The following is a 26,591-nucleotide window of genomic DNA, read 5'->3' as shown; positions in this document are numbered from 1 at the left end:
GAGTATTGACAGGCCATTCTATGCCACTGGACTCATGCGCATTTTCCATTAGGTCTCAAGTGGAAACGTTGAATCTCTTTGTCTAGCTAGGTGACTGAAACTTTCTTTCCAGTTTCCTTTCCGTTCTTCTTTCTTCAGTGGCCAGGATGACACTGGCTAATTATGTACAAACTAAGGATTGAAGAGGAGGGCCCTGAGATTTTACTGCTGAGAAGTAAAACACTTTAGTCATTGGGACTCCTTTCCATGTGTGGATCATGTGATTGGTTGACCTTCTGTAGCAATGGGAGAAGTCTACAGTATTGTTCCTCTGTTGAGCTATTCAGACCTATGTCTATGCTATTATAAATAACTTAGCATGACCATGGAGTTCTGACTCTTAACACTGTCTCATTTCAGAATTGAAAGATAATGGTCCATTTGTGAGAACGAATGCATTTTTCTCAATGTTTCATTGGTGCTTCAGCTGAAGAGTCTGGTTTAAAATATGTTTGTTATTAAGAACAATTAGTTTGCTTTTATGTATCATCCTTTTATCTTTCTCAGGACATTCAAAGAACTTCACATCCATTGAAATATTTTTGGTGCAGTAGAATTCAACCACCAGTTTGTACATAGCCAGATCCCACAAACAGCAGTTGATTAATCCCAGCTAATCCTTTAAATGTTTCTTTTACATAAAAATGTTGACTTACCTGCCCTCCTTCCAATTTGGGTTTTGTGTCACTTCAGCAGTCTGATATGGCCATGCCTATTGTCCCATTAGCTCCAGCATCGGCTACTTGCTCATCATGGCACATGCAAACACAAAAGAAAGGTGTAAGCTATTCACCTCTTCAAACTTGCTGTTCCATTCACTATGATCATGGCTAATCATCCAATTCGATAGCCTGTTCCTGCTCTCTCCCCCCTTCCCCCCCCTCCCCCGCCATACCCTTCAATTCCTTTAGGCCCAAGTGCTATATCTAACTCCTTCCTGAAATCATATGTTTTGGCATCAGTTGGTTTTGATGGTAGTGGATTTGACAGGCTCACCTCTTCCTCGCTGAAGAAATTTTCTCCATCTCAGTTCCAAAGTGGTTTACCATTTAGACTATGGCCCCTGGTTCAGGAATCCCCGCCATTTGGGAGCATCCTTCCAGCATGTACCCTGTCACGTCCTGTTAAATTGTATAGGGTGAGAGTCCCCCCAACCCCTGCATTCTTCTGAACTCCAGTAAATAGAAGCTTAACTGATTAAACATCCTCATACGTGAGCCCTGCCGTCCTAGGAATCAGTCTGGTAAACCTTTTGTTGCTGTCTTCTTTAATAACAAGAATATCCTTCCTTAGATAAAGAGATCAAAGCTATGCCCAGTGTTCCAGGTGTAGTCTTACTGTGTACTTGAATCCACTCAACTGTCAATCTGGCTCGGACTTTGGCTTAAGTTCTTGTCTGTCTTGAGTGTTCAACTTGACAGTTGGTGTTGTAATCTCAATGGAACTTGATTGTGAATTAATTGCTTGTCGACGTGATTGATAACTGATCCATTGTGAAGTGTTGTCTAGAATTAGTGTCACTCATTGCTTTGAACTTTTTATTCATTTTTTGGGATGTGGGCATTGCTGGTTGGCCAGCATTTATTTCCCTGTCCCAAGTTGCCTATTGAGAAGGCGATGGTGGTCTGCCGCCTTGAACCACTGCAGTCCACCTATCGTGGGTTTACATGGAATGCCATCAGGGAGGGAATTTCAGGATTTGGACCCAGTGACAGTGAAGGAAGGGTGATAAATTTCAAAGTCAGTATGGTGAGTGGCTTGGATGGGAACTTGCAGGAGGTGGTGTTCCCATATATCTGTTACCCTTGTCCTCCTAGATGGAAGTGGTATTGCATTTAAAAGGTGCTGTCTGAGGATCTTTGGTGAATTTCTGTCGGGCATCTTGTAGACAGTACACACTGCTGGTACCGAGTGTCAGTAGTGAAGGGAGTGGATGCAGTGCCAATCTAGTGGGGTGTTTTGTTCTGGATGGTGTCTAGCTTCTTGTATTGTTGGAGCTGCACTCATCCAGGCAGGTGGGGAGTATTCCATCACACTCTGGACTTGTGGATGGACAGTCTTTGGGAAGTCAGGCGAGTTACTAGCTGCAATATTCCTAGCCTCTGACCTGCTCTTGTAGCCACTGTTTATTTGGTGAGTCCAGTTGAGTTTCTGATCAGTGATAACTCCCAGGTTGTTGACAGGGGATTCAGTGATGTTAAAAACACTGAATATCAAAGGGCAGTGGTTCGATTGTGTGCCTCTTGGTGCTAGTCATAGCCTGGTATTTGTGTGGTGTGAATGTTACTTGTCAGCCCAAACCTGAATATTGTCCTGATCTTGTTGCATTTTGACACGGACTGCTTTAACGTCTGAAGAGTCACGAATGGTGCTGCATATCCCCACTTCTGACCTTTATGATGGAGGGAAGGCCATTGAAGCAACTGAAGATGGTTTGACTAGGACATTACACTGTGGAACTCCTGGAGCTGAGATGACTGACCTCCGACAACCATGACCATGTCTTGTGTGACTCTAACCGCTGGAGAGTTTGCCTCCAATACCCATTGATTCTAGTTTTGCTCAGCCTCCTTAATGCTATACTCTTTTCAATGTAGCCTTGATGTCAAGGGCTGCCACTCTCACCTCACCTTTGGAATTCAGCTCTGTTGTCCACGTTTGAACCCAGGCTGTAATGAGGTCTGGAGCTGAGTGGCCCTGATGGAACCCAAACTGGGCATCACTTTGCGGGTTGTTGCTGAGTAGATACTGCTTGATAGAACTGTTACTGACACCTTCCGTCAATTTACTGATGCTTGACAGGGCACTGATGGGGTGGCAATTGTTTAGGTTGGATTTGTCCTGCTTTTTATGTACAGGACATAATTGACTATTTTACACATTCTTCAGTGGATGCCGATATTGTAACTGTACTGGAATGGCTTTGCTAAGGAAGTGGCAAGGTCTGGAGCACAAGTCTTCAGTACTATTGCTGAAATGTTGTCCGAGCCTGTAGCCTTTGCAGTATCCAGTGCCTCCAACCTTTTCTTGATAACATGGAGTAAATCAAATTGGCTAAAGACTGGTATCTGTAATGCGGAGGACCACTGGAGGAGGTCAAGCTGGATCATCCACTTAGCACTTCCGGCTGAAACTTCAGCCGGATCTTTTGCACTGATACGCTGGGCTCCCCCATCATTTGAGGATGGGGATATTTGTGGAGCTGCCTCCTCCAGTGAGCTATTTAATCATCCACCACCATTCATGACTGGATGTGGTGGGACTGCTTGAAGTTACCAAAGCTGTTGAATATTCTGGGTGATCATGTTACTTGTCAGCCCAAACCTGAATATTGTCCTGATCTTGTTGCATTTTGACACGGACTGCTTCAACGTCTGCTTTAATGCCAGAAAACTGAGCACTTGCTAATGTTTCCCTCTAGTTTTCCACCAGAAAATTTCCACAGGAGTTGCACAGTAAGCAATTGTCACACTAACTTTTTTTTTACAAGTTCTCTCAAGTGAATCCTTAGAGGGCATTAAGATTAATTTTTTGCAGGGTGTTCCAGTCCTTAAAGTATTTTCCCAAGAATGACTAGTCCAGTAAATTCCAAGTGCTTTTTCTGTGTATTTAGTATCTCTCCATCTTTGTTCTTTGTTTCATCTGAATAAATAAATCTGTAGAAATGTATTTAATACATGGTCTAGTGTATTTTAGAACAACAGGTGAGGTTAACCCGAACACAGCAGAAATTAAGGTCACCACTCTGTTCACTGGAGTCTCTTGTAGAAACTACTATTTACTGATTATGAGAAGCTTTTGGGAATAAACTCTACCGTAATTACCCTGTTTGTCTATTTGGCTTCAGGTGTGTGTTTATGTGATAAAGTACGGAAAGGAAGTCTTTGGGCCTATATTCCACCTTCAAATAATTCGCCAATAACAGACGGTCTAATTGTTTATTGGTTACAGTTTATGGGATTTTTGTTAATAGACAAGATTGGCAACAAGTTTTATGCAAAAGTCATTGTACGTAAAAGATTAGTATGTCGTAATAGTGTTGTGTGACATGAGAAATACAACTGCTTTGAGTAGAAGATGCATGTGGCAATGTTATTCTGAATTAGTATGTTGTAAAGTTCTGGTTCTGTGCCTTTCAGCAAAAATTAATGCAGTTTTGTTACATATTTTTTGATATGACAATTGGTGAAGCTAAGCATTGGCTATGTGGAAAAAGTTTTTTGGAAATAGTTTCATTGATGTCATTTGAGATGTTAAATTTGATTACGAATGGATATTTTTGTTGAATCCGTGTATTGATGTGTAATGTGCCTTGTATATCAGTAGGAAGGATCCAAGCAGTAAAACTAATTTTACTTTTAGTTGCAGTTGCAAACCTAATATCTGTATCGAGCCTCTCTATAGTGGTTTTAAATCAGTTCGCAGAATAAAAAATAGTGAATGGCACTTTGAGATTATTAAATAGACTGAGATTTTGGGAAATGACAAATGGAATGGGCATGAGGTGGTTGGTTGACGTGATAGGCTTATCTGTACTAAGGAATAGAAGATGCACATAAGTACACAGCAATGATGTGTGAGAAATGAAATCCATGATGAAACATTTGGCTGTACTTAGATTTTGCAGCTTGAAGTTTTCAGTCATAATGAAGCTGCTATTAAGGTTGGAGTATGTAACTACATTTCTACAGCGATACTGCAGGGCACAGTGTATCAAGAGTAAATTTCTGGTCCGGCTGACTTTGTAATTCTGTATCCCTTTTTTGCTCAATTTGTCATCAAAAGATCTTTGATAGATGAATAGAACTGCTACAGGGAAGGTTCTGGAACATTGCTATGTTGTGAAGTATTGAGCTTTCTACCTTTTAAATTTTATCAAGGCAATGTTGATCATATTTTCTAAATGTTGAACAAGTGATTGAACAAATGATAAACAAGTTAAATGGAAGAAGGCTACTGTTATTGGCTCTGTCACAATATCGCAAGAAGTGGGACCAGACACTGGGTGATGTGTTTATGACTTTAGGTAGCTGACAAAATTAGAATTAATGAACGCTGACTTTGTAGATCACAAATATAAGGTAGATCTGAAGACATGAAGGGAATTCTAAATAAATATAATTTGATCCTCAAAATTCTGAATGTCATCTTGCATGGATGACCCCTTGTTTTTAAATTGTGCCTGTAAGTTCTAGACAGCTGTCCTGCTAAGAGAAACATGCTTTCAGCATCTATCCTATTTATCTCCTGTCAGAACCTTTCATTGTTTTATTCTGTAATGAAGCCCAACCTGCTGAACCTTTTCACAGAAGACAATCAGTTCATTGCCAAAATTAGCCTAATGGCACCAGTATTGATATACGTAAGTGTCTCATCAGTACTCTATGGTTGTGTGATAACCTACTTTGGCTTATCTTCCTGGCAGTAAAAGACAACGTTCCATTTGCATTCTGAATTATTTCCTGCATGTGCATACTGACTTCACTGATTCTTGTACCTGAGCCCTTTTGTACTGCAGTATTCTGCAGTCTCTCTCTGTTTAAATAGCATGTTGCTTTTCTGTTTTTGTCAAATCCACCAAATTCTTCTCCCTTCCATTACTACTCTTTGTACCCTCCTCAGGCTTACTTTGCTACTTTATAGCCACAGCAACTTTGGTTGCGTAATGGTGGGGTTAATTTGGAGTAAAGGTTGGACAGGTTGTACTTTATCCAAAAGAGTTTGGAAGAATGAGGTAATTTTGCTGAGTGTACTTGATGGCGTAGATGCTGAACGGGTGCTTTCTCTTGTCGAACAGTGTTGATGGCTTTTTAATTTAAAAAAAAGCCGTTCCTTTTAGAGCAGTGTGGGGAGATCACAACTGGGGGGCATGTTTTTAAGGTGGGAGAAAAAACTTTTTGAAAGGGACATCAAGGACAACTTTTTTTAAGTGGTTTGTGTGCAGAACGAACTGCCAGAGGAAATGTTGGATACAGGTACAATTACAACGTTTGAGAGATTTGGATAAGTACGTAAACAAGAAGGGTTGGAAGAGGTATAGGCCAAATGCTGGCAAGTGGGACCAGTTTAGTTTGAGAACATGGTCAGCATGGACTAGTTGAACCCATTGGTCTGTTTTAAAATAAAAACCGAAAGAAGTGCAAATGCTATAAGTCAGAAACAAGATCAGAAGTTTCTGGAAAAGCTCAGCAGGTGTGGCAGCATCTGTGAAGAAAAAACTCAGTTACTGCTTCGGGTCTGGTGACCCTTAGGTGCTGTCAGACTAGGTGAGCTTTTCCAGCAACTTCTGTTTTTGGTCTGTTCCCATGCTGTTTGACTTTTTGACGGTTTTTTTTATTGAGGGTGAGAGTTCTGGGGAATTAGTTTCTCCGCAAAGGAATCACTGAATATTCTTAAGACACAGGTGGACAACCCCTGCCTCCTTTTGTTAGGGGTAGGTGAGGATGTGGATTTGAGACCACAATCAATACAGCCATGATCTGATTGAATGTTGGGTCTGGGTCAGGTGTTGAACAGTCATCTTGTACTCCTAACTAGTTCATATGTTTGTATACTGTTGAAGAAGAACTGATTGATTTTCCTTTAATGTCAGTTTCAAAGCGGATAGTTTTTGTATCTCAAGTGAATTATGGATCAGACCAAACCCATTCAAAATATTCAAAAGATAGTCTGGACTATAACTCTATTATTTTAAAAGGCAAATATAAGGGGGTGCATTCCGGATGCAATTCAATTGGCCAAACTATCAAATTTAAAGCAAAACTCACTTGGTTTATCTACTGTAATTAAAATACAACAAAAAGGAGAAATTGGGATAACAGCTCTATTGGAAAACTTAACAGTATAATAGATACTGGAACAGTTAATTAAATAAAGTCCAAGGCACCTCAAGCTGTTTACTGTAGTAGCTCTGGTAGACTGTTCAGTACCTGCGCCTTAAAACCCCTAATGACAGGACAAAATAACCTCTTTTTAAAGCCATAGCATCATCACTAGTGTTTTGTTAAGTTTGGGTGGAAACAGTTGTATTTATTGACTAGTGCACACCTCCAGTAAGGTGCTTCATTAAATCCCTGTCCAAAACTTGTTCTCTCGTTGTACTATGCTTTAGAGAGTTGGATATGTTGCATTCTGATGTCATTGACCATTTTGCAGATTTGAGGTTAACAGTTTTTGCACTGAGAAGCCATGGTATTTCCCTATAGGTTTGTTTTTTCTGGCCGCCTTGAATTTTGCCACAATGTGGAAGTAATTGGAATGGCGATCTCGAATGTAATGTAAGGTTGTAAGCACTGACTGCTAAGTTAATATATAAATCTGGTTTTACTTCCACACCTACAAGTCTGCCCTTTATCCTAAGAAATCTTGGAAGAGATTTCACTACTTCAGGGACTAACCCAGGATGTACCATGACTCTCTGAAATTCAAGTGAATTTCCTCATGTTCCATCAGTGCCCCAAGTTGAGAAGCTTTGTGGGGATCCTGCCATTTATTTGTGGCCAAGTGATTCTTCAGCTTCTCTTCAAAGACACTTTTGTTTAAAAATAAGTTTGAGGATTGTAGTTGAGCTTAGGCCCGAAACGTCAGCTTTTGTGCTCCTGAGATGCTGCTTGGCCTGCTGTGTTCATCCAGCCTCACATTTTATTATTGAGGATTGTAGTTGTTGACTGGGCTAGCAATTAATGTCCATTTCTAATAACCCTTAAAGGTGGGGGTGAGTTGCCTTCTTGAAATGTGTAATTCATGAGTGTGGTAGTACACCCACTGTGCTTTTAGGAAGGGAATTCCGGGGTTTTGATTGTAATATTGCAGGAATGATATAGTTTCAAGTCAAGATGGTGTGTAACTTGGAGTGGTGTCTGCAAGTATTATTCCCATGCTTCTGCTGTTCTTAACCTTCCAGGTGTGAGGCTGCAGATCTGGACAGTGTGATTGAATGAACCTTGGTGTGGTGCTGCTCTGTGTTTCTTAGTTGCTACCCACTGCTGCAACAATATATTGGTAGTGAAGGCAATAAATGCTGAATGTGATGGATGCGGTGCCATCAAGACGGTTGTTTCCTTCTGAATGATGTCAAGATTCATGTAATGATGGGACTGCTCCATCCAAGCATATGGGGTGTATTCCATTCCTCCCTGGCTTGTGCCTTGTAGATGGTGAAATGGGTTCGAGGAGTTGTGAAGTGAGTTATTTGCTACAGAATTTCCAGCCTGGATTCTGCTGTTTTTAGCTGCAATATTTTTTACTTGTTGGGACAGTTCAGTTTTTGGTCACTGGTAACGCTCAGGTGGACAGTTTTTGGCAATGGTAGGTGCTTGATACAATTGAATGTCAACGAGTGATGGTTAGGTTGTTTTTTGTTGGAGATGTGTGATTGCCTGGCACTTGGTTGGTCTGTACTATTTCAGACTTTTCTGCTCAAACTTTTGTTTCATAGCATTCATCAAACTAACTACTGGTTTTTGCTTTGGGGCTGAGCCCAACAAGGCAAATCTTACAGCCTTTTTCCCATACAGTTCTGTCTCCAAACTGGACATGAACATCAACCCACATTCCATATGATAATGAAGTTGTTAATATTTTCTCTGCCTATGGATCAGCCTTTGTTAACATTTATCTCTTACTTTCCTCCCCTCAACTCTGGAGCTGCAACCATGGTGCCAAAGCTGAACAGTTAACTGTGTGCTTGCTCAAAGTAAAGTCTCCACCCAAGAGTTCCCTTCAATCAATCTCCATTGCAACATGTCGTACTTAGGGGCTTTACAAACAAAAATGCAAACTAATTACTTTTGTCATTAAAATAATTTCTGATTCTGTCGCTCACATGAATAATTTATGTCCAATGGAACTTACAGCCCTCTTTTCTAGTATTACTGGTCCTCACAAAGGACTCTTATTTAAATCTGGCTTGAATTTATTTTAATCTGGGAGCTATGTAAATAACTTAAATCTTTTATTGAGGTTATATTGTCCTGGCTCAGTTGAGCTCAGAGATACAGGTAGATCTCCTGTAATATGATAGTTCTGTTCTTGTGTGACCTCATGCTATAGAAAATCGCTTTGTAGGAAAATCGCTGTAGAAAGTTGCTATACCTGTACAGCAGAAAATTTGCATTATCCAAACAGTGTCCAGTTCATCAATCACGTTACAGCCAATTCACATTAATGAAACACGTTATGGCAGAACACCTGTATGTCATTCATTGTTCATGTACTGACCTTATAAGGTAAACGGTTATCTTTTAATTGTAACTAATCCATGTTTGTTTGATTTGCATTTGAGATGCTATTCATTTCTTAACCATGTTTGCATTTATTTATCTTGATTACAATTCCTAAAATGTTGCATGTAAAACTAGCTTTTTGCAACACTGGATAACGCAAATTTTATTACTCCTTTTTTAAAAAATCTGGACATATTCATTTAAAAAGGCTGGAAATTGGAGGAGTTGCAGCACACTCATCATTGACCTGGAGAGACAAAAATAAACTTCACATTTGAGTCTCATATAGCAGATAAATTGTGCCCATGGCAAGTAGTGGGCACTGTGTGTGATCTGTGGATGTATCAAGCTTGATGCACTGAAAAGCCTTGTACTGCAGTTTCCAATTTATATATACACTTGTTAAAGAACAGAGGCTTGCAGCCAAGATTGAAGTATGCCGATTAACTTCATCACAGCTAATCTGCACTGAAGTAGAAAATCAGTACTGCTGAGACAGCATTGAAAAAAATTTACCTTTCCTGGAGTGTGTGTGCGCGCAAGCGAGCGACACTGTGAATGAAAACGTATCGCTAAAATTGTTTGATTACTTCAGTATCCAGACGTTGAGTAATGTTTGATGTACACCACTAATAGCTACTGGATCATCCAGTAATCATCCACTTCCAATTTTTATTTCAACAGATTTTAATTTTGGGTCAGCTGTTGCTGTTTCCAACTTAAAGTGCAGTGCAACTGTCGTTCTTATTCCATCCGAGGAAGTTGGTATCTTGTTTCTCATTGTAACTGATGTCCAGGAAGGGCAATAGGATGCAAAATCCTACATCACTTATTATGCAGGAACAGCCTGTGTGTAATTCTAACTTGCTGTAGTTTGACATTCCTTAAAGTACAAAGTATGACTAGAGTCAGTGTGTTGAAAGAATAAATCAGATTTTATAACTGGGTTGGATTAGGATTTTCAGATATTGAATGGGCATGAAATTGAAATTTGATTTAAATTTTCACTGGTGCTCCCAGTTGGTTGTGGAAGAAAATACTTGTCATGTAGTACTTAGCCACTGGTCAAATTTATTAATGTCACCTGGTCAATTCAATTTTGCTTGAATGATACTTGCTGTTCTTAACAATGATCTACAGGAGAATCATTTCGTGCATTGCATTCCTTAACTTTGTAGTTGTAACCCCAGTCTCAGTAAATATCGTCTCACGGCTCTGGCACTGTACCTTCATCTGTGGTTGCAGAGACTCACCTAATGAATTGTCTAGTTGTATTTTTTGTTTCAAAGTGATATCTGTAGCCACTTCCAAGTGTTAGTTTAGTATTTCATAATTTAACCTTTTGTGTAGCTCTGTTATAGAAGTTGATGTTTGTGTAAACAAAGTGTCATTTATATCAATTGGCACAATTCATTGGCCATTGGCCCAACTGCTGAGTCTCACCAGATCAATTTGAATGATTGGCTCCACTCGATGTTTTGCTGTGGAGCACAATTTTCTGCTCAGAGCTTAGAAATTCTAAATTCTAAATATCCTCCTATATCATTTACGGTGAACTGTCAAGAGATAAAGTTTGAATCCTCTCAGCCCCTGACTGCTTCTATTCATTTTTCAACATATTTTTACATATTTCCAATCAACAAAATGTGCATGGGTGTAAATCAGCCCATAGAACAAAGCAGTGTGAGGGTAGCTACATAATTTATTTTGATTTGGTATCTTAAAAAGGTAGGCATGTTTTTTTTCTTGTTTGAAATAGCCCCAGTCCTTCACTTCCTCTTCTCTTCCAAACAGGACCTTCCAACGTTTGCATAAGTAGGGAGTGTGGGTCTGGGTTAAGAAATTTCAAGAGGCGCTAGTGATGAATCTCCAGCAGACTGTTTCTTTTGAAATGTTGTGTCTGGTCAGTCTGTGATCTCACTTTTCACATTTAGTTTTAGATGTTGCTTCAGTCTATAGTTTGCATAGGATGTATGGATTTGAACTATATACAGTATAAACTTAACTGTTCTATACTTGTACATAGCTGTCATGGCTGTGTTTACTCTGTAAGCGTCAAGTCCATTCAATCATTAAACAAAACAATGTCCAGATCTCCACCTGCACCATGGTGAAGTTACGCTGGCTAAAGATTAATAGACTATTTGTGTTTGCTCAAATGCACTAAAGCCAGACTTCTTAACTCTTGGATAGGACAAGGATTTGATTAATCTGAATAGCAGCTGGGTCATAATACAACCTACTGAAGCTTGGAGTTAGTAACCAATGTATTGGCTGGCTCTGCTTTCAGCGTCGAACTTAGAGAGATTGGATCAAGATGGCTAAGGCCAGGACAAGCAAGAACCTGAGTGAGCAGCTTTAAGCAGCTACATTTGAATTTAGATTGGGATGTGGAGGAACATTTGTATACCTGGGTTTTGAATCTTTCTCCATCCTATAGATTTGTGAAGAAACTGGTGCTATTTTCTAACTCTTCCTTTTTGGTGGATAGGATGTTGTGTATAAAAAATATTAATTCACGAATTTTACTTTTTCAGTTGATGCCGATGAAATTAAACGGCTAGGAAAGCGGTTTAAGAAACTGGATTTGGACAATTCTGGCTCATTGAGTGTAGAAGAATTTATGTCCCTACCTGAGTTGCAACAGAACCCACTAGTGCAACGAGTTATAGATATATTTGACACTGATGGAAATGGTGAAGTTGACTTTAAAGGTAAGGTCTTTTTCAGCAATTAAGTTTAAAAACCTTTTTGTGCAAAATCTTTATTTTAAAAAAGAGGTTAGTTTTGAGTTGGCATTTATGGACTTTTAAATAAAGATGTCTATGAATATGTAGTATCCACGTAAAAAATGTTATCACTGCATTGTTTATAAATTCAAGTTATTTGTTAATAAACCTTAACCAAGTAATGTGTTAGAATTTTCTGCATAGAAAGGTATGCTTACTGAAAATATGCAAAGCATATTATCAACTATCTATATTTGAAAATCTGAGGAGAATTTGTACTGTATGAACTAGAAATTCCGAATTTAAATTCGCTAAACAGTTGAAGCAAGGTGTTTACTGTTAAGGAATTGTTGGTAGTTCATTCGTGATTCTCCTCCAGTTTTATGTGTCTTTAACATGAACTGTATTTTGAATCTTAATCTACTAATAAGGATTCGAATTTAATTTATTTTTTGTCAAATTTGAATTGTAAGGCAAAAACTTTCAGTATTACTTAAATAGATGAGCAATTATTAACAAAGCTCCATAGAATTGGCACGTTTTTGATCAGTTACTTCAATGTGCCACAAGATCAAAAACATCTTTTAGTGTGAGCGCAATTGTTTAGTTACCAAGTGTTAGATGTACCTCAATTCTTAAACACAGCCCTTAGTGAAATTATGGGTTTGGGACAATATTTAATATTTTATGATCACCTATTTCAATTGCACTAAGTAGAACATTTGATGGACTTTCCAGATAATCTTTAAAATTAAAGTTGTATGAAATGAGGAAATGAAATTGAGTTTGTAGCATTTAATATTTTGATAAATTTCAAGGTTAGAATCTTTTGAGAGTGAAGGTGCATCTATGCATCAATTTTACACAGATGAGCTGCAAAATTTCAAGTAACATGCATCAATTTTTAACAATGCTAATTTTATCAACTTCCCTATTTCATTTCCCTAAATTTTGCAACCTAGCCTCCAGTTATAACATGAAGTACAAAACTAATCGACTTTGTTTCAGAAAAGCTAATAAAAAATTACAAAAGAGAAAAATGAATTTAAACGGCTTCATCTCCAATTTATAGATGTATTAGGTTTTATCATCTTGAGATGAGCATTTACTGCATTTAAAATCTTTAACAATCAAGTAAAATAACTCAAGATTTGAACGATTTAATCTGTTTTAAGTTTTTAAAAAAATGTTGAATGGGAGGTGTGTCTTTTCAGTGTCAAAAAATAGCTATATCTCATTAGAGAGTTTGCTTACGCCACCTTGACTCCTCTGTTCAAATAGCTGAAATGTAAATGTTATGGTTGCTTCAAATGCTGTTGAAAAGAACAAAATTTTTTAAATCCTGCCTTAAAGTGTGCATATGCCAAGATGAATGTATATTTGTGGCATTCACTTCTTATTTTGTAAACCAGTGTAACCATATTCTTTCCAACCTTTAAGTTTTATTTGAATAGGCAAATTTTGAAGTCAAATAAGATAGAAATGAGTTGTTAGTTTTGAAAGTGTACTGAAATTAGAAGGCTTATCACTTTAGCCTGTGCTTAATTATTTCAGGGTTGGTTAGCTTTTTTAGCTGCTTGTCTGCTTTTCAAGGTAGAATAATGCCAACGTTGTGGGTTCAATTCCTGGACTGGCTGAGGTTACCATGAAGTGCTGTCTTTCTCAAATACTCCCCTTGCCTGATGCATGGTGACCCTGGGGTTAAACCACCACTACCCGCCATCTCTTTGTAATGAGAGAGAAGCCCTATGATCCAGTCAGAGTATGGTGTTTTACCTTTTACTTAATTACGTCCAGAGATCAGGTTGGCTTAACCAAGAACTGATTAATTTGTCAGAAATTCATTCAGGTTTGTATTTGGTAGAATATTTTTTCAGTTTTTTTGTCTTGACTTGTGGGAAAACTCTTTTTTTCCATTGGCCTATAATTTCCTAGATTAAAACAGAAACATAAATAGGAGCAGGAGGAGGCCATTCGGCCACTAGAGCCTGCTCTGGCATTCATCACCATTACGGCTGTTCATCGAACTCGATAGCCCAGTCCTGCTTCCTTCCCATATGCCCTAAGTATTGTGTCTGGCTGCCTCTTGAATACATTCACTGTTGGCATCAGCTACTTCCTGTGGTAATGAATTCCACAGGTTCACCACTCTGGGTGAAGAAAGGTCTCCTCATCTCCATCCTAAATGGTTACCCAGAATCCTCACTGTGTGACCTTTGGTTCTGGACACACCCACCTTTAGGAACATACTCCCTGCATCTACCCTGTCTAGACTTGTTAGAATTTTATAAGCTTGTATGCGATTACGTCCCTCATGCGTATGAAATCCAGCAAAGACAATCCTAGCCCAGTCAATGTCTCCTCATATGTCAGTCCCAACATCCCTGGAAATCAGCGTGGTTAACCTTTGCTACACTCCCTCAAGAGCAAGAGCATCCTTCCTCAGAAAAGGAGACCAGAACTGCGCGCACTATTCTAGGCCTGGCCTTATCAAGGCCCTGTATAACTGCGACAAGACATTGTACTCAACCTCTTGCAATGAAGGCCAACATACCGTTTGCCTTCTGCACCTGCAGTGACTGGTGTACAAGGGCACCTGGGTCCCGCTGCACACTCCCCTCTCCCAATTGACAGCCATTCCGGTAGTAATCTTTTTGTTTTTGCTTCCAAAATGAATGACCTCACAAGGAGTGAGGAGTGAAAAGTGTGATTTGTTTTTGTAAGAATAAATCTATCTTCAGGGCAGCTGATAGAAGTACAGTTTTATTTCAGATGTCCGTAATACAAATTATGGCAATTTTTTGGAAGAAACAGGCTCCTTTTTTCAGTCATATACTACTTGTGAGTAAATTGTGTGTCTGAGTGTTAATTTTCTACCTAGATTTACACTGGCGAGTACAGTCAGCTTGCATCAGCCTTAAGCTGGTTTCATCTCCCATCTGGTCATGTGAAGTCTTTTGATTTAATTCCCTGAGACCTTGAATAGGATTTAGATGAAGGTAATGTAAAGCTCCACCTCCATTGTTATAAAAATAACACTCAATAATCTGAGTTTGGCGCAGAGCAAAGGATAGCATGCCCTTTGTTTGACATTTTATAAACCATAAATTGTTTGGAATGATTTGTTACATCATCTGGCAGATTGTTAGTTTAATTTGGAATTTTAGGTGCAGTAGATATTACATTGGGAGACCTGACTTTTGATGAATGAGATGCTGAAGTGATAATTCCATAGGAGTAAATGGTGAGAGTTTGCCTTTCACCGTCTACATAAGATGTTGAATAAAGGTTTAAACTTATCAGCTTGTTCTATCCTACTGTATGAACGTTGCAAATTATCGTTTTCAAAACCTTAACAGGAGAAATCGATTTGCCTCAGGCTTCTTTCACACGAAGTGCAGGTTCAGACCCTGCCTTTTGGTTGAGCTGTGGTTGAACATGTTTGTGGTTGGTAAAATTTGTCTTTTTTGAAAACGGATAACTTTGTTTGAGGATGCTGCTGCAGTTAGTACTTCAAAGTGTTACTGTTGGATTTAAGGTAAACTCTTTTAGGATGGACTTTTTAAAAAATAAACTGAGCACATTGCAATTCCATTAAACGTGAAAGCTTTTTAAACCTCTTAAATAATACTGCTAACAATTTTACGTAAGTCAAAGCTTAAATATTTCAGGTGTATAAGTCCTGTTATCCTCTTCCAAATGACTGCTCCCAACATGTTCAAGCTGGTGATCTAGAGCTATCTGTGCTTGGATAGTTTCATGCACTGTATAAATGTCCTCTGTAAAGCTGTGGTGAATTTTGCTACTGAAGAATATTCCCTCCCTAATGGCATTGTGGTCAACCTGGTGGATGCAGCGGTTCAAGAAGGCAGCTCACCACCACCTTCTCAATGGCAACTAGGGATGGGCAAGAAATTCTGGCCAGCCAGCGATACCCACATCTGACAAACGAATAGGAGGGGGGAAAAAAACTTTGTAGTATTTGCTTGGCTACAGACTGTCTACGCCTTGGGAGTTGCGATGCCTCCAGGGTAGGTTTTGGAATTTGTGCAGTGGACCCAGTGATACTTGGCAATCCTAAATCAGCTAGTAAGGCAACAGTTATCTAAGATGTACTGCAGTGCATTATGCTACTTAATAGTATGGTGCTGGTTGATTCGTAAATGACACCCGTATTTCCTACTCTATCCCTCTTTACCTGCACAGTAATTCAGATTATATGTTGTTATTTTGTGCGTGAGTGCATGCATGCGTAGTGCTGTACCTAGTGGTGGTGCTGCCCACACATGCAGCTTTTCTCTGTTTGCATTTTCTTCATCTGAAATTCTATACTTTTCTATTCCAAAACTGGAGTCATAGAATCATGCAGCACGGAAACACACACTTCAGTCCAGCTAGTCCATGCTGAACATAATGCCAAACTAAACAAGTCCCATCTGCCTGCTCTTGGCCCATGTCCCTGCAAACCTTTCCTATTCCTGTACTTATCCAAATGTCTTTTAAATGTTATAATCGTACCCACATTGCTGCAACTTCAAGAAGTTCATTCCCCACACAAACCACTCTTGGTGTTTTTAAAAAAAAAATTGCCCCTCATGTCTTTTTCAAATCTCTCTCCTTTCACCTTAAAAAATAGAACCCCCTGTCTAGAAATCCCCCATCCTAGGGAAAAGAAAACTACCATTAACTTTATCTATACCCTTCATTATTTTATTAATTTCTATAAGGTTGTGCCTCAATCTACATTCCAATAGGGGGAGAAAAATGTCCCAGCCTGTCCCTATAACTCAAATCTTCCATACCTGCCAATGTCCTGGTCAACCACCTGAACTCTCTCCAGCTTAATATCGTTCCTTTAACTGGGCAGCCAGAAGTGGACACAGTATTCCAGGAAAAAGTCTCGCCAATATCCTGTACAACCTCAATGTGAGCTCCCAACTCTAGTACTCAAAGGACTGAGCAATAAAGACAAGTGTGCCAAACGCCTAGATGTATACATTATGGAAACAAGTGCTTCAGCCTATCTTGTCCATGCCAAACAGGTTTCTGAAACTGATCTAGTCCCATTTATGTGTTTGACCCGTATCCCTCCAAATTTTTTTTTCAATTTTACAGTCCACTTCCCTATTGTCTATTTTCAAATGACTTGGCCTGTTTCAGCTTCATTAAAAATTTGGAGAATTCTGTTGCTCCTATTCAATGAACATCTGATATAAGCTAAAGAAAATAAGTGGTTCGCACCCAAGTCTTTAAACATCGCTTTGGGCATGCTCAAAGAAATATTTTGACTGTTTTTCGAATTTTAACCATAAAGGACTTGTGCTATTTTTGCCCATGATCTCATTGGTTTGTGTCATTAGCCATTTGCTGAATTTGATACATTTTGGCTGAGGGATCTAATTTATTTGTTGAGATGCCCTTGCTTGAGGCAGTTCATTTTATACACATTTCTTCCCCATATCCACAAGAGAGGCTACAACTTGTGATAGCAATAGGCTATTTTGAGTCCCTCATCTTGGGTAGAATTTTGGGAATCGTTGACATGGTGTTTTGAGCATTGGAATTATGTAAATGTTGAGCTTGCTGATATTTAATTGTTTGGAAGTACAGAAGCTTAGTTTTACTCAAAAGGAGACATGATGAAGCTTTTCGTCTTGCCCTCACTAAGAATCATAAGAATATCAAATCTCGGGGAGCAACAACTTATACTACATGTGAAGATGCTGCTCTTTGGTTGGCATGTGGAATCTGATTGATAGAGGTGTTGCTATGAAGAATGCACTAAGAAACAGTTAACTACCAAGCTTTTGTTTAAATTCAAACCAAGCAGCTTGACTTTGGTCAAGGTACTGCCATGGGAAATACACAAAGGACTGGTTGGCCCACAAGCTTTTATTTATTCGAAAAGGCACAAATGCACTTGTTATTTCAGTTTGCAAAGATCAGAGCCCTGCATTTGCATTTGTTAGCTTCTGACATTTGTATTCATCTAAGTGTTCAAGTTCCAACAAGTGCAACATGTATGTACACAAAAAAGTGTGGAAGCAGGCCATTTGGCCCAAAAGGTCCACACCGCCCCTTGGAGCATCTCACCCAGATCCATCCCCCATAACCCACACACCCCTGAACACTAGGGGCAATTTAGCATGGCCAATCCACCTAGCCTGCACATCTTTGGACTGTGGGAGGAAACCGAAGCACCCGGAGGAAACCCATGCAGACACGGGGAGAATGTGCAAACTCCACACAGTCGCCTGAGGCTGGAATCGAACCTGGGTCTCTAGTGCTGTGAGACTGCAGTGCTAACCACTGAGAAACCGTACCGCCCAAATGGCAGGTATCTTTTCCTGACAGTGGGATATTTCCAGACTAGGGGGCACATTTTTAAGGTGAAAGAAGAGACATTTTAAAAAAATGACATGAGGGGCAAATCTTTTGCAGTGTTTCATGTGTGGAATGAACTTCGAGAGGAAGTGGTGGATACAAGTACAGTTACAGCGTTTAGGAAACATTTTAGATAAGTACATGAATAAGAAATGTTCTGAAAGATATGGGCCAAGTGTAGGCAGTTTGGGATCATAGGTCAGCATGGACTGGTTGGACTGAAGGGTCTGTTTCCATGCTCTGACTATAGCTCATTTTAAAGTTTGAATAATGAATAAAAGCAGTTCCTAATCTTCAAAGCTCCTAAAAAGATGTCAGCGTTTTGATTGGGGGGAAAGTTGTTACTATTGTGTATAAATAGTGACTGGAAATTAATTGATGGACTAAAAAGCAGGAGTGATATGAGAAAAGCACTTTTGCTCAAGGTAAAGTAATTAAGTGCTCCGTCTAGAAATGTGGTGGAGGAAGCCCCAATTGAAGAAAGCAAGCGGTTGGTGCTAGGAAATGATTTGAATGCAGTCACGATGGGTTGATTGGTCTCATTTTGCATCATAAGACTTTTGGAGTTCTTTAAAGACTTTGAAATGTTGAATTGGGTGACTGAAATTGATACTAGATGTTGAATTTGTCTGGACTGCAAGGTACTTTCTGCCTCTTGTTTATTGCTTATGTATGGCATGTTTAAAGTGATGACTCCACATTCATTAGCATGTTCACTCCTTATCTATGTGATTAGCCCAGCTGTTCTTACATTTAAGGGACAACATAGCATCATTACTTGCATGTCTGGTAAAATCATTTTTTAATGTGTATGTTAAATGTTGCATCTCAGGAGTAAGCAGGATCAAAATATGCCGGTACTGTAATTCCAAAAGTTTCAAATCCTGTGCCTGTACCATTCTGCAAAAGGTTTTACTAAATGATCCAAATAGTTTGAGAGTTCATTTAGATGTTATCAGTCACTGCTTCACTTTTGTAATTTAAGAGCAAAAGGCAGGACAGCAGGGAAAAAAACAGGCTTTTCCGCCTCTTTGGGTTGAAAACAATAGTACTTTGCCAAAGCTTTCTAGTTTATAAAACAGTTAATTATATTACTGACTGTCAAACTTTCTAGTTAGGGAGTGCATGTAGGAGCAGCTTGTATGTGTGCGTTTGAATCTGCAGCAGAACTGCTTGACCATAGGAATTAGAAGGACCTGAGTGCGCGCGTTACCTGGCCTATAGTTTGTGACAGGTGGCTGTGGACTCTGGAATGGCATAGGACCCAACCAAAGTCCCAGTTAAGAATGAGCTTCCTCGGATCGATTTGCATCCAACTAATTTTTAAAATATTTTGCCCATCCAAATGTAGTTGTGAAATGCATTACTGTTTCATTTTAACTTCACAAAGACAGGTTTAAATTAAATTAAATTAAATTTTCTGAAGGGTCTTGACCTGAAAACAGCAAACTTTCCTGCTCCCCTGATGCTGTTTGGCCTGCTGTGTTCATCCAGCTTCACACAGTGTTATCTTAAATGTCTTGTGTAAGTAGTGTGTTTACAATTTTGGTAACACCTTGTAACCAAACAATATTCTTAAAAGTATGGAATGGGATATCATTTGTTCCACTTGTTAATATTGTGCATTGTAGGCAGCTCTCCCAGTATTGGACAAAGGGACTTCAGATATATTTGGCAGCAGTTTTTTTTCATAGAAACAGAGTCATTCTTTAGAACATGTGCTGTGTTTCATTGTTATTGCCACAACCTGTTGAGATTCGTTGAAAGACAGAGCACTGTGTAACTCAGCAACAAAAAAAAATCGATCGGTACACTGAACAGTTAAGGTAATTCTTATGAATCGGTCAGCTCGTTGATAAAAGTAAAAGTTAAAGTCAAAATAAGTGAAGCAGTCAGGAAAATGAGAGACTGGTTTAGCATTTTTTGGCATAAGTTTATGCATACTGAGTTTGCATTCAATGAAGCATTTATTCCTTACGGAGTAGTTTTCCAAGATGTTTCTCTGCTCATGTGAATGAGTGATAAATACTGTCAGTTCACCAATAGGGGAGCTTTTACTTGAAATAAGGGTTACACTTAGCTAGAGTTTAACCATTCTTTTAAGTAAAAGCTTCCCCATTGGTGAACAGTGTGTCCGTGTGGTTCAGTGGTAGTGGCCTGACCCATGGACTGGGAGGCTTCTGTTCAAGTCCCACCTGCTCCAAAGGCGTGTAATAACATCTCTAAACAAGTAGATTAGAAAAATAGGTTAAACGTAGCTGGATTAGGTGTCAGTTTGAAGTGTCCCTGAATTTGGATGTTGGGTGTAATAACCATGTATTTACAAAGCATTTTGAAAACAATATTTGATTATAGTTTAAAATGATTCGATTCTTTTATGTGATTGACTGTTTCAAAATATCAGCAAGCCCTGTTATGGAATTGTTCTTTCAGAGTTTATTGAAGGGGTCTCCCAATTTAGTGTCAAAGGTGATAAAGAACAGAAATTGAGATGTAAGTATGATTTTAGTGTATTTGAATTTTAAATGATTAATGCATGTTTCCTTTTGACTGCATTTCTTATTGCTAAAGATAATTGAAAAATTTGTGGACTTGCCCATTGAAAGTTTGAAGGATGAGGGGAAAGCCATTACGTTTTAATTTTCATTTTGAACCTTTTGGGTATTAATTTGCCTTAGCTGAGTGGGAAGTACTCTTTCGCCTGAGCCAGAAACCCACCGGCCTCAAGCCCTGCTCCAGGGATGTGAACGCATCATTTTGACAGGCACTTTTGAAGTACTCAGAGTGCAGCATTACTGGCATTAATATATAATTGAATGAATATAAAGTATCTTATAAATACTGTACATGTTTCTCGATAGTGTTCATTGTTTGGGTATTTTTGTACCGTGGTGCCTTCCTAGTTAACTTTTGATTACACTTCCCATAACATGTTTTCATTGGGACTGGTTGATGAGTGCTTTGGGGTGTTGGGGTAGAATTCTTAACATGGCAGGATCTCATGATCCTGGGTGGAACTATAAAAGTCAGGATGGTTCATTTTTAAAAACATATTTTTTAAAATTGTTCTTCATGGAGCTTTGGTCTTTTTAAAGTTGCAACCAAGTTTACTTTCAGTTCCCTGGATGTTAAATATTAGAATTCCCTTCCTGTGTTACCCTGTCCCCCTCTCTCCTCCTTGAAGACACTTTTGTTTGAAACACAACCTCTTTGATCAAGCTTTAGTTAATCTGATGTTTTTTTATTATGCCATTGTGAAGCATCTTTTGAACACAGTATTGTGTTATAGGTGCAATGTAAATATAAGTTGTTAGTTAAGTCATAGAATCCCTCTGGTGCAGAGAGAGGTCATTTGATCCATTGAGTCTGCACTGACTCTGCAAAGAGCACAGACCAGAGCACCTGGTGGAAACCATGCAGACACAGAATGTATAAATTCCACACTACCAATGCTGGAATCGAACGCAGGTTTCTAGTGCTGTGAGACAACTCTGCTGCCGCACAATTATTTTGACATATGTATTGGCTGATACTTTAAATATATTCAAGGGCATCTCGAAATTCATATAGTTATTCTTCATGGGATAGAAGCTGCACTTCCCCCATTGTTAATTCATAATCAAATGCTAAAACACAGTTCATCCCAATGGTGAAAGTAGCTCAAAATTATCTAGAAGATGCCTAAAGTAATACCGTAAATTTAAGAGTTTTACTGCAACGGCAATCCAAACTATTTTTCTTTCTCAGTTGCTTTCCGCATCTATGACATGGATAAGGATGGGTACATCTCTAATGGAGAGCTTTTCCAGGTGTTGAAGATGATGGTGGGGAACAATCTAAAAGACACTCAGCTACAACAAATTGTAGACAAAACCATAATTAATGCAGATAAAGATGGAGATGGAAGGATATCTTTTGAAGAGTTCTGTGCAGTAAGTAAATCTGTTTTCTGCACAAAAATGTTGCATTTTTTCCCCCTGTCTGAACAATTTACTAGGACCGAGCATCACCAAGGTATTTTATTTGTTCTGTTAATGAAAGATAAAATGAGGATTTTAAATATTGAACATTTAAGTAGACATGCTTGTATTGAATTTTTAATGTTGAATTTTAATGCTGTTAGGAATATTGAAACTATTTGACTAATGTAATTGTTCTGTTAAATTTTTAAAGTTGATTCTCCTGATTGGGTCAAGGCATAGCCAAAGAAATCCTTATATATTGAAAGTTACTAAGGATTTGCTTACTTGCAATTTTATTTACTATAGACTTAATTCTCCAGCACCAGTGCTGCTGAAAAATGAAATCATTTAGCATTGGGAAAATTTGAAATTATTTCCAAGGCTTTTGCCCCCAGACATGAAATACACGCAGAGTTAAATCATGATCCAGCCATGTGGAATGATGTTTGAGTTCCTTATTTGTGCCTGGGCTTCCTCTCCTCCAACTTCAGCATTGCCCCTTGACTGAAATAAAGTCTTCAGCAGTGGCATGAACTCACCTGTTAAAATGGTTCCAGGAATGACTGCCAGTGAGAAACTGTCTCTGCAGTTCACTGCTCAGTTAGTTGGCACAGAACATGTCAATACCAATCTGTCAATACTTGTTGCCAGGTGATGTAAGTACAAATGAGGATAGTAGCTTGCAACATCCACACACTGAGCATTACTGTCCAAACGTAACCGTGCAAAGGCCTATACATTTAGCACATCACACTTCAGTGCTATGGATGCTAAATAGTAGCTTTCTTTGACTAAAGTGGATTCTCTTTGGTATGTGTTTGTGGACTGAAAATGGATGAATTAATGGGTAGGTTGGCCATCCTCTGCACTGGATAATCTCAGTTGTTCAGTGCTCAGTGGGTTAGTTTGAATTTGGTAGCCTTTGAATTCTGCATTGTGTCGTTAAGATGCAGTGGCAGAGGTTGTGGTGTTCATGGTAGAACAGTAGATTGTATGGTATCACTGCAGCAGCCTGGTGCAGTTTTCACATGTTGAGCCTAGTTTCCTCAGAACTCAATAGATTATACTTCGAGTGGATGCATAATCAAAAAGCGAAAGGAGGCCATACTGGTTTGCCATATTAGTTTGATTTTTTTTGTATGAGCAGTTCGAAGGGCTGCAACTGTGCCCTGTGCTGTTCCTCCCCCGCCATCCAAATGTGTCCACTTGCCAGCAGGGCGGTGTCACTGCAAGTCAGAATGCCTTTACGTGCTCAATCCAGCAGCTGCAACTGCTGATGTGGCTAGCTCGGCACAGATGGACTGAACATTTGCAGAGGCCTTCAAGGAACTCGAATTATTTTTCATAGTCACTGTTGTGTTCTGAAAGCTGTGTGTACTTGATCTGTTGTATGGCATGGATTGCAGACATCCATGACTGCAAGATAAACACTTCTTACAATATGTTGAATATTAGAGCTACGAAAATCATCTTGCTTGAAACTAACAAATAAAGCAGTGGAGGTGAAGAAGAATGGACGGACACACCTTGTTGTTTGTTAGTTATATGACTATGGAGTAAGAAACTATAATTTCCAAACTGGAAACTGATCTTTATTCCAGTTATGTGAAACACAGTATTGGCATGCTAGAATCTATTTAGTTTGGTGTTGACACATCTATGGCCAGTCTGGAATGGGATTTCCTTATTCATATTCCTGTTTCTGAATCTTGATTTTCCTATCAAAAATAATTACAGTGGGGATCCATTATAACATGGTTCAATATACTGAAATTTTCTTAATTCAGGTGTCTTACCAAAAGAGAGAAATCTTTAATTTAAAACTTGCCAGTTAAAAATAGGAGTTTTCAATTTAACATGGACTGGTAATATTGCAGTTTTAATTTTGGGGCTTCAGCATGTTATTATATGCTTCTGGTTTTTGTATAGATGATTTAAAGAGCCTGTCTCCTAATTATCCAAAATGTTGCATGTTTCGCAGCTCTGTTATTTGGTGATGAAGGCAAATCCTCACCATTTATACTTTCCTATCCAGGTTGTAGGAGGCCTAGACATCCACAAAAAGATGGTGGTTGATGTGTGACCTCTTTCAAGGCTCTACCCAACACTTCTGCTTTCTTCTCCATTTCTGAAGATCTGCTCAAGACATCCAGCAATGCTTTCTGTGTATTTAATGGAAGTATTTTCTCTGTGAAGCCACTTTTTCCAACATGAGCGTCAAGCCAATTAAGTGTTATTGAACTTCAATTCTCTCAATAACCCAGTGTAGCACTTTAAAAAGTCTGAAGGACAGCTGTAAAGGAGCATCTCAGTGTGGTGGAGAAGGGGAAGGGGCTGGATTCTTATTTATTTCATTCTCATCTTTTATAACAAGGAAGTATATCTGTAGCTTTGTAAATGTAACAGTAGTAGTTTGGGCTTTAATAAACTTGATGCAGAGATTTGATCTGATATAATTAAAAAGTAGTCTACGAAGTGCCAAGCATGGATTACACAAATCATTTTAAGATACTTTTGTCAGAACATTATCGATGTGTGTTTTTATTTGCTTTCCCATTATATGTATTTCTTGTCTCGTAATAAATTTAAAAACTGTTGAAAAATAGTTCTTCCATGTCAACAGGGTATTTTTCCACTGTTCTTGTTTTGGTATGTTGCCTTTTAAAGTAAACATTTTTTCTTCTGGTCATAATTATTTACATTTTGTTAACAAATGTTCTGTATTTTATGAGTTCCTTGTTAGGGACTGTCTGTTTAGTTAGTTCCTTCCCTTGGTAACTGCTCCAACATATTGTAGATAACAAGACTCCCAAGTAAAATGGTAGGATGGTTAGGTGGTATGTCCTTATATACTATCATGGTAACTTGGTGACAGTTACCAATTCAGGACACTTTATCAGAATTCATTGTTGTTGGAGTCACACCAGATTAAACTGCAAATTGACCTGAGATATGTTTTGAGAACAGCATAATATCCCAGTTCAGTTCATGTCATCATGTGGACAGAAAAGGACAATCCGTATGTGTTAGTCTGGCCTTTTGTTCAGGAGAAAACATTCAGAGTTAGCTAGTTATACCTCCTGGTTATCCACTTGTCACATTCATTGTGAAATTGTAATTTTTTTATTTTTGGAGTTTGAAATTATTCATCCTCATCTAATTGCAATTTGTTTAAGTGCAATACAAATAGTGAGCTGTATTTAGAGTACCTTTCACGCAAACTATTGCAATCCCCTTGGCTTTCTAGTGAATGCAGGATAGGTTATAAAGGAAGTAAATAAAACTTGCACCAAGAATAGTTTCTATAATTGATGTAATCCAGTCTCTTCATTTTAAATTGTCATGGGGGAAAGAGAGCTGTCAAAGATTAAATCAACACACTCTCCTGTTGCTGTTCCTTCAGCTAAGTGCTGCATACTGGAAGGCTCTGACTTTGTGTGAGAGATCCAGGTGCTTGGTGTCTTTGCATGATTAACTTTTTGCATGTAGATTGAAATATTCCTCTTGTTTACATAAATTGCAATGTTCTTATAAAAGTTGCCAAATGTTGGTAAATGTTGAAGAAAAATAACTCCACTAACTATATTCTTTCTTCCTCTGGATCAGTGCATGGCTTGTAACCACAGCCAGTTGTATCTGCTCCACTGTCAGTTGCCATGTGCTCTATTTCAAGGGGAAATCTAGTCTTCTGTGAATTTATTTGTACATAAGTATTTGTTAGTCATGTAGGGAATGCTCTTTCCCTTTGCTTGTGCATAATTTGACTGCAGTCCAAGGTAGTGCACACATCTTTTTCCTCATGGGGGAATGTTTTTAGTTTGTGTAGGGGGAAAAAAGACAGTTAATGTTGAATGTTGAGTTTTCTTCTCTGCATGTTGCATCATATGCTGTGGGATTATTGGAATCTTCATCTGTAAGTACATTGAAAATAAAATATTTGAAACTTCTTTGTCTGAATAGCTTACTTTGAGGGAGAACAGTTAGTATTCTGGAACAAAGTGCTGGAGGTACTCACCAGATCTGGCAAAGGCAGCTGATGTTTTGAGTCTAGTATGACTTTTCAAAAGTTATGATCAAGAGTTAGTCATCATGTCAAGTCCTGCTGAGTTTCTCCATTTTAATATTTACTGAAAATCTGACTAGCTTTAGGAGCATAGAATTTTGAATAATGGGGAAAGCTGTTGCTCTCTCTCCGGAACCCTTGAGCTCGGCCAGTTTGTTCTTACCCTTGCATTTCACTGAGATGAGCTCAG

General features: G+C 38.7%; 1 protein-coding gene across 2 annotated transcripts in view; it reads left to right on the top strand.

The window, feature by feature from the left end:
- Window positions 1-26,285, top strand: part of LOC125454685 (calcineurin subunit B type 1) — a 65,356-nt gene extending 39,071 nt beyond the window's left edge. The window contains exons 1-5 of one of the 2 annotated variants that reach the window (XM_048535726.2): window positions 11,487-11,611; window positions 11,801-11,977; window positions 20,810-20,869; window positions 22,124-22,308; window positions 24,374-26,285. In XM_048535726.2, coding sequence (XP_048391683.1) covers window positions 11,581-11,611; window positions 11,801-11,977; window positions 20,810-20,869; window positions 22,124-22,308; window positions 24,374-24,421 — 501 coding nt within the window. In that variant the 5' untranslated portion in view covers window positions 11,487-11,580 and the 3' untranslated portion in view covers window positions 24,422-26,285. Of the gene's footprint in view, window positions 1-11,486; window positions 11,612-11,800; window positions 11,978-20,809; window positions 20,870-22,123; window positions 22,309-24,373 lie in introns of those variants that run through there. The other variant, XM_048535724.2, reaches the window with a different exon arrangement.
- Window positions 26,286-26,591: the final 306 nt, after the last annotated feature.

The sequence above is a fragment of the Stegostoma tigrinum genome, chromosome 9 (genome assembly GCF_030684315.1).
Source record: "Stegostoma tigrinum isolate sSteTig4 chromosome 9, sSteTig4.hap1, whole genome shotgun sequence".
Lineage (NCBI taxonomy): Eukaryota > Metazoa > Chordata > Chondrichthyes > Orectolobiformes > Stegostomatidae > Stegostoma > Stegostoma tigrinum.
This window is presented reverse-complemented; position numbering and strand designations above follow the sequence as displayed.